We start from the raw sequence: 8,659 nt of genomic DNA on the forward strand, positions 1-8,659 counted from the left end.
ACAGGCGCGGGCGCGCGCCCGCCAGTAGGGGCGCGTGCCCGCGGGCCCGGCCAATCAGCGCGGCGGGGAGTCATCTCCGCGCGCCGCGCCCCGCCCCGCCCCGTCTCTCGCGATAACGGCGGTGGGGCGCGGCCAGCGGAGGGTGAGTGGCGGGGCCGGGCCGGGGCCGGGGCCGGGTGGAAACAGCAGCAGTGCCGGGCCCGGGCGAGGCGGGCAGTGCGAGCGGTGCAGTGTCCCTGGAGAGTCCGTCCCGCGCTGGTGGGTGGGCTGTAGGGCTGTCTGTCTGTAGCGCTGTATGTAGCGTTGCCGGTAGCGGCCTCGCAGGGCGGGCGTGCGGCGCCTGCGCGATGCCCCCGCCCTGTGCCGCTCCCTCGGCGCCCCCCGCGCCCCTTCCCGGCTGAGCCGGCGAAGCCGCGTCCTAGGCAGTGGTGCTGAGCCCCACGGCGGCTCAGGGGAATCCTGCTGGCACCCGCGGTTTCCTTGGGGAGCCCGGAGCCCTCGGGCTGTCGTGGGGACCGGCTGAGATTGGTCTTCCTCTTCCCTTCCTGTTGGGAACACGAAGCTCCCTTTGCCCCAGCTGAGCAGGGCTCCCTCCCTCTCCTGGAGACCTGCTGGCCCCTGATCTGCGCTGGCAAGGTTCCTCCTGCCTCTGGAAGTACATGAAAGGGGGAGAGGGAAGAGACTCTGGTTAGCAGCTTTGGGAAGAGGGGCGGAAAGGCGAGGTGCTGCGGGCCCGGGGCAGTGTGGCAGTGAGGCAGTGACACGTGTGGAGTGGCTGAGGGCTGGGCACTGCTGGTGCTGCAGCACACTTGGAGTGCTGCCCTCGCCTTGGTACTTTGCCTGTCTCTACGTAAAATGCTTCACTTGCCTCTGTGTGCAAGGTGTTCGCAGAGCCAGCGGCACTGGCAGTTCGGCCGCGTTGAAATACAGCCAGGAGTTCCCTGAAACCCAAACTCAGCACATCCGAACCGTGGTCTGCAGGTTGAGAATCTGAACAGGGTGACGGTGCACTGTCCCCGTTTCAAAACTGGCAGTCGCTACACTGACAGTTTTCTGCAGTGTAAGTTTATTGGGGAGACCAACCAATTGTTTTGGCACAGCTCTTTATGCGTCCCACTTAGTGTTTTGTGCCATTCGTTGTGTTTGAGCCGGGAGAACTTTACTGGAAATGACTTTGGCTGTGTTTCTGCACACAGCAATTAGCTAGTGGCTTTTAAATCCTATTGCTGGCTGCCATAGGGTGGTATTTGCAATAGCAGTTTTCTGGTACTAATTAAAGCAGTGTATTGGCCTAAAGCATTTGCTCTTGAGCATGTCATCTTTTTTCTAGCCGAGGAGAGGAGTGTTAATGCAGATTGAAATGTTACTATGCCTGAAGTGCTTAAAGTAATTGCATTTAAACTACTACCAGAAACTTACACACTGAGCACTGCTTAGGTTTGTTCTGAGACATCTCATACCTCCTATACCAGCAGCTTGGAGCTTTCTAACTGCATGTTTTTATTTCAGAATATTTATCAAAGGTAGGTGCATTTGGCTCAGGATGAGTGTTCCTTTTGGAACTGGTGAATTTTTCTTCTTTATACTGACAAGCAGTTTCAGATTCCTGAGCACTCTCAACAGCTGGTTTTGGGGCTGAGAGATTAATTTGTATCTTTTTGCCATCTGCATTCATTGTGAAAGTATTCTTCAAAGGGGGCTGCAGTACAGAAAAGAACTATCTACTATCTTCAAGTAGCACAGCATTTGTTTTCTCTAGGGCATGAACTGCAAGTCAAGAGAGATCAGGCTTTTAATTCTGTACCTAAATGTTAATTGCTTTTATCACTATTTCCACAGCTCTAAGGAGATCACTTTCCAGCTGAAGATGGCTGCTGATACCCCTGTTGACATACTTCAAAAAGTTCTGGAGAATGAAATACTTCAGTCCACCAAGGTTGTGGAAGAACATCTGGATGCCGAGATACAGAAGCTGGACCAGATGGATGAAGATGAACTGGAACGCCTTAAACAGAGGAGGCTTGAGGCACTAAAAAAGACCCAGCAGCAGAAACAAGTAATTTCTGTAGTCCAGACTCTGGATGTATAGCATGTAACAGACTTTTTGAACAACCCAGGGAATTTGTATATGTGAACTAAGTGATTTGGGGTTGTTTTGTTGGTTTGGGGGTTTTTGCTTTCTTCTTCACCTTTCCATTTGTATTAATTTTAAATTATCTAGGAAATGCAGTGTCTGTGCATGCTTTGTGTTTTCTAACAGGAGGAGAGAAGCATCTCTGTGAGTGTTTACAATAAGGACAGGATAAAGAGTCTCACACAGAGCTTTGAGTGTGTCCATATCCATTGAACGTTGTTATCTGGAAGCAAAGGCCTTGTAGGCAGCCTAACCATAAGCCTCCAGACTTCTTTGTTTCTTTCTTCAAAAGCTTCCTTCTGAGGCTTTTGAATTGTTACTAATGGCACGTAAGTGATGCATGCCCTGCTCTTAAGGTATTTAGGGAGAAGGATGATACAGGGTTTTTCCTTGTTCCCAGGATTGGAATCACTTGTTGCACTCTTTCTAACCCTATGGAATGTTGTCTTTGTATGACCACTCATTTCTTCTTCTTCAATTCTCCTTTTGCTCTGGTACCTCATGTCCAATTGTGGTCTTTATGCTCCCTCAAAAGCCTCTTTGAACAGTAGCTCTCACCAAAATTTTGGTAGCAAATAGTGTGAGACCTGAACTGTAAACAGGGAAGCCACAGTTTCTTTGGTTACTCCCCCCACTCAAGCAAACCAAACCAAAGAAATAGATTATACTGGGGGAGAGGGGACTGTCTGTGGTGGAATCCTTAAAAGCTGAGGCCAGATTTGAAACAAGAGTGCAGTAACATTTTGTGGCATGGTTGGGATGCTGGAGGACAGGCAGCATTAGCAGCCTGGATTCTCTAAAAGATGGAAGTAGAGAAAGAGGCACACTGTTTGCTTGCTTTCAGAAGTTCAGTCTGTGTTTGATTCCAGTGTTTTTCTTTTTCATAAGTCATAGCACTTGGAATGTCCTTGGTTGTGGACATGAGATGGACCTCATGCAAAATCTTTTTCATGTCATTTGGTCTTTAGTCACTGTTCTCATACACTTCAGATGCAAATGTGAGGGAGGATACTGCTTAGTAAAAGGAGTGTGCTGCCACACTATTCCAGAATAAAATTGTGCAGAGGGGAATTAATGCATTCTCATATCATTTGCATCATGATGAAATTTTCATATGCTCGTACTTCTATGAATTTTTAATTTTACAATATTCAGGAAATTCTTTTTTCTATCCTAATTTAGCTTACAGAATATCTTTGGTTTGCTTGGAAGCCTTTTCTTTTTTTTTTAATTTTCACTCTGCTAAAACAAAACTGCAAGAGCAAGAGCAGTGATTTATCAACATTTTTCTTCCCCATTGAATACTGAAGGATTTTTTTAAGTTTGGTTATACTGTGCTATTTCTAATAATTTACCTTAGTCTGTACTTGTTTTATTACACTAAAATTAAATTTTGGTAATGGAGAAGCTGATTTTTTTTCCTTAAGTGTTTTTGTTGAAAATCTGGAAGACCAGCTCTTTGTAAACTGTATTTACACACCTAATCAGGAGTTTTTGAAGTTAGGTCTAAATTTTAGCTTGTGAAATTCTGTTTCTCCAAACATTTCATGACTAATGATACACGTGTGTTTTCTGAATGGCTTTCCGTGAGCCCTGATGGTTGTTAAGATCCCTTCAGTGTACATTTAATAGATAAACTTTATCTATTGCAGAAGAGTTAGTAGGCTTTTTTCTCCCTGATCTTTTTCATGGAGGAAAAATTAGAAAAACTTTATTTAATACATATAATGACTTGATTAAGTTCTAGACAAGAGTTCTTTGAGTGTATAAAACATTTCAGAGACAGCAGCCTAAGCTGTCAATTGGCAATTTGCAAATGCTGAGATTTTTTTTTTATTTTGTTCTTTGAACTGGTCTTGTCTTATTGAGAGGCTGCACTGCAGGAATTTATTTAGCTTAGTACAAGATTTATATTTCCAAATAAGCAAGGTGGCCTCACTGTTCACGCCTGTATCTGCTGTTGAAAAAGAGCAAGCCCAAACCTGGGCCTAGTGGTATTTGTGTGTTTTCAAAATGTAACTGAAACAAAGGAAATAATTTGATTCTCCATTTCTGTATGAAATGTTTTTTCCCTGCAGGCCTCCACTTCAATTTTTCTGAAGTCTGTAGAGTTTGCATGACAGATGCAGGACTAACAAACTCCATCTAATGATTTCCTTTTTGTTTTAAAAAAGGAGTGGCTTTCAAAAGGACACGGAGAATACAGAGAAATCCCAAGTGAGAGAGACTTTTTCCAAGAAGTCAAAGAAAGTAAAAATGTTGTTTGCCATTTCTATAGAGATACAACATTCAGGTACAGTAAACAAGCCATGCTGAAGAAACCTTTTGTGTAGAGATGACTACAAAAACAGATGTGTTCTTTTGTTCTTTCAAATCCCACAAGTAAGAGGCGTTTTTAGAGGTATTCAAATGCCTTCATTACAAATCTCACTCACTTCTCAAGACATTGGATTTTTTTAAATGTGTTTTTTCCATTACAGTTATTCTGATCCTGATTTGAGAACAGTTAATGCTCTGTTACAGAGTGGATTAGAACCTAAATGTGTAACATCTGTGACAGTATTTGAGAGACTGCCCTGTTTCATTATTTGTTTAGTTTGAGGCAGCCCCATCTGTAAATGCAGTGACCAGAGAGGAGCAGCATTTTGGAAAGATGGCTTTGGTTATTCCAGACAGAGAGATTCTGGGCAGGTTTGTCTAACAGAAATAAAAGTATAACCAAAATCTTGTCTATGCATATTGAGAATTTAACCTTTTACTTTGAAAAGATCTCTGGATACCAACTCCAGCTGCTTTCCCTTTGTGCCTGTCTCTTTGTGATTATGTTACTTTTTTAGGGTAGGAGACACCTAGATCTGAGAACATGTCCTGACTCAGAATAGGAACTGAAAATAAGATCTCCCACTTTCTTGGAAGAATTTCAGAAGTTCTGGGTTGTGGGCTGTTCCTCACTAGGTCTCTCAATGTGTTCTGTTAAAATGCAGTTGGAAAGTAGAGTAATTTATTGAAGGAGGAGCCAGTTGTCCTGGTTTTGGTTTGTTGGGCTTTTTTTTTTCCTTCAAAGGTGTTATGTTCTCTTTAGCTTATAGAGTATAAACTGAAACAGCCTGAATGTGAAAAATCTAAAGAGGTCAGGGCTGGATTTTGCAGTGAGGTATCTGTGTCCCACATTTTCCAAGTTAAGTGTTTAAGTTTCAGAAATACACAAAGTGGTTCTATTTGGCTTGCTTTTACTCTAAGAAGTTGAAAGGTTGTCACTGTAAATTAGGTAGCTTAGAACAGATTTGGGTTGTTTGGTTCTTGTTTCTTGAACTGGCAAGGTCTGGTAGACTCAGCCAGGAGAAGGAACTTTAGAGGAAGTGCTTTGTAAAATGTGTTGTGCTGACAACCAGCGTGAGGCTCATGTCTGGTTAACCAGCCCACCATACCAAGTTGCTTTCACCTTTTCCCACTCCAGGTTTGTGATCTGTTGGGCTCTCTCCACAAGGGTTCATGCAGCTAAACCAGAGCACTCAGAGGGGATGGTTCAGAAAGTTGAGGTTACAGGTGACAAGTCCACAAGTATCTGCCAAGTGTTTTGAGCAGTTCGTGTCAATGTCCCCTGGCTGAGAAACAATAACTGTGCTCACTCCTGGCAACAGAAAAGTGAAATGTTTTTGCCTTAGCCCTCCTGAAGCAGTCTGTGCAAAGCACTTGTTTTCCCCCTTACAGTGATTTACTGAATCTCAGCTGTGAAGGCAGTGACTGCACAAATCCAAAGTGCTGTAACATGATGAGAGTACTTCTCTGAAGAAATCTTGTACAGAGAAGTTTTCCCACCGACAGGCAGTGAAGCCAATGCAGGAAGTCAGAAATTTCGACAATAAGTGCAGGTCTCAAGAAATGAGAAAGAGGCTTCCAGGTTTGTGTGGAAGTAATTAGGAAGAAATTAGAGACATGGATGGTGTAATTGTGCACTAAAGGTGCTCCAGGCTGTTATTAGTCATTAAATCCAGCTACCTCTAAACACAGTTTCTGCTGAAACTAAATTCTTAATTAGAAAGGTCATGTCTGAGGTAATAACATGATAGAACTAGCTCTTTACTGCTCCTTTTAAACTTTCTCTAAAATACATATCACTCACCTTATTCATTCTAACCCTTTACACATTTTGGGTAATTTTTTCCCCAGGTGCCAAATAATGGACAAACATTTGACTGTATTGGCAAAAAAGCACATCGAGACAAAATTCTTGAAATTAAATGCTGAAAAATCTCCTTTCTTGTGTGAGAGACTGCGCATCAAAGTAATTCCCACTCTGGCACTAATAAAAGATGGAAAAACACAGGACTACGTTGTGGGCTTCACTGACCTGGGCAACACTGATGACTTCACTACAGAAACCTTAGAATGGAGATTAGGCTGTTCAGACATAATTAATTACAGGTAATTAATTGGTTTGTGGTTGGTTTATTTTGAGATAAAGTGCAAGGAGAACGTGCTTGCAAACAGAACACCTGTGAAAGTCTGTAACTTTGATATGTTGTATGCTTGAGACACATGAGAGTTTAATCTGAATGCTTTGGCAAGGGAAAGAAGAGAATCCCTTTGCCAAAGTATTGAGCCACTGTAATGAGTGTTATGCTGCCCTTCTTGTACAGTTATAAAAATAAACCCAGTTCTTGCCATGAGATGTACAGAGTAGCTGTGCTACTCTGATATGGCCTCAGAGTCCTGTATCTCATGTAACCTTCTCTAAATCACCTGTACATTCTCCATGTCGCAACTGCAAAATCTGAACATTTTCAATGCACTTCAGAGAAAACTCAGCAAGTTGTCCTTAAACTGCATCTTAGTCCATGTTACATACATGAATATGTTTCTTTTCCAGTGAACAGGAAAGGAAAGTAAGTGGAAAAAGTGTCAATAAATTATTTGAGTAGCAGTACAGTGTAATCTTAGTAAATACCACATAAAAGACTACAGGACAGAAGGCAGTAGAAGATACATCACCAAAATAGCCTGACTTTACAGGAGAATTTACCAAAACTTTCTGCTTTGCTTTCCAATGTGGCTCAAATGTCATTTTTATCTTTTTAGGTTCATTTTGCTCTTTCATTTTGACTTTATTTGGCATTTTTAAATTCTAAACTTAATTATCTGAATTTATTTAAATGTCTAATTGCCAAACTTTTTCAAGAAGTATTGTATCTTAAAGGCAAAGAAACTGCTATTCTATGTGGATTAGTAGCTGTTGAACTTCAGGTGAAATGACTGAAATTAAAATTTATAATTCAAAACAAGTGGCAATTTCCAGTTCAGTAACAAGCAATTATGTAGAGTCAAAGACAGTTTGGATGTATATTCTAGAGAGCAACAGCCTTTTATAGGAAAAATCTTTCACTGGAGTTGTACCAAGCAGCCTTGAATTTGCTAAACATTCATACATTGGCTTATGGCATAATTTTGCTTCCTACTTGACCTTCCTAGTGCTGTACATTTGGTTTTGGCTCCTTGTGGAGTGGGAGAGTTGTTTCACTCTGAGTTCACTTTGCCAGACCCTGGCTTGGAAAAGGGAGCCACATTTCCACACTGCACTGAGAATAATGTCCCCCTCTCTGGAGTTCCTGAAAGGGGCATAGCCCTCCTCAGAGTCTAGAAATAGTTATTTTCCTTCCACATGTGGGATAACAGGTGGGGAAAGGATATACTGTGTTCAGGGGAAAACTGTTCAGGTCAGATGTTTGTGCTGGCAACACTACAGTGTGTTAGGGTGGTTTTTAGGGAATAGCCTTGTGTTATTTTTACGATGTTTTTTTCTGGAAAAACGTCATTAGAGATGCTGCTTATTCTCTGTATGAATATGCCTTTAATCAACTTGTCTTACCCTTTTCCTCTAGTGGAAACTTGATGGACCCACCTTTCCAAAGTCAAAAGAAATATGGAACAAGCTTTACAAAGCTGGATAAGAAGACCATCAGAGGAAAGATATATGATTCAGATTCTGATGATGACTAGAAGAGCCGCTAAATATATTTGTAAATCATCTTTTGTTTATGCGTGCTACATTTCTAAGAATGTTTTTATAAAGCTTACTGCTTTTCATTACATCTGCACATAATTCTCATTTTTCTATACAGTTTTATATAACTGAGTCATAGCAGAAAAAAGCTTAAATATTTTTTTTCTCTTTGAAAGTCATTTGTAATTCAAAAATCTCTTAGTCCTTCTAACTAAATGACATGGCAGATGTTGGATTTTGTTTGTCTTAAATATAAGTTTATGAAATGTTGTGAAGTAACTCAGAAACAGCTGTATGAAGTCAGACCAAAGGTCCTTCTGGCCCAGCATCCAGTCTCAGTGGCTAAAAGCAGATGCACAAGGAAGAGTGAAAACAGGGTGAGCAGATAGCAATGCTTCCCCACAATCTACTTTAAGCAATTTGTGGCTTGCATTGCTCTGTATCTGAGAGCACTTGCTGGTGAAAATAAGGGAAGAAAAATCTAAATCCTCACAGTATCCTGGCATCCATGTCATATGACAACT

General features: G+C 41.9%; 1 protein-coding gene across 1 annotated transcript; it reads left to right on the plus strand.

Moving 5' to 3' along the window:
- Nucleotides 1-173: 173 nt before the first annotated feature.
- On the plus strand, nt 174-8,234 carry TXNDC9 (thioredoxin domain containing 9). Its single transcript, XM_071581959.1, has 5 exons — nt 174-258; nt 1,840-2,056; nt 4,309-4,427; nt 6,305-6,559; nt 8,014-8,234. Exons 2-5 carry the CDS (start codon nt 1,868-1,870, stop codon nt 8,129-8,131), a joined length of 681 nt encoding a protein of 226 aa, XP_071438060.1. The 5' UTR covers nt 174-258; nt 1,840-1,867; the 3' UTR covers nt 8,132-8,234.
- The last annotated feature ends 425 nt before the right edge of the window (nt 8,235-8,659 follow it).

The sequence above is a fragment of the Pithys albifrons genome, chromosome 1 (assembly GCF_047495875.1).
Source record: "Pithys albifrons albifrons isolate INPA30051 chromosome 1, PitAlb_v1, whole genome shotgun sequence".
Lineage (NCBI taxonomy): Eukaryota > Metazoa > Chordata > Aves > Passeriformes > Thamnophilidae > Pithys > Pithys albifrons.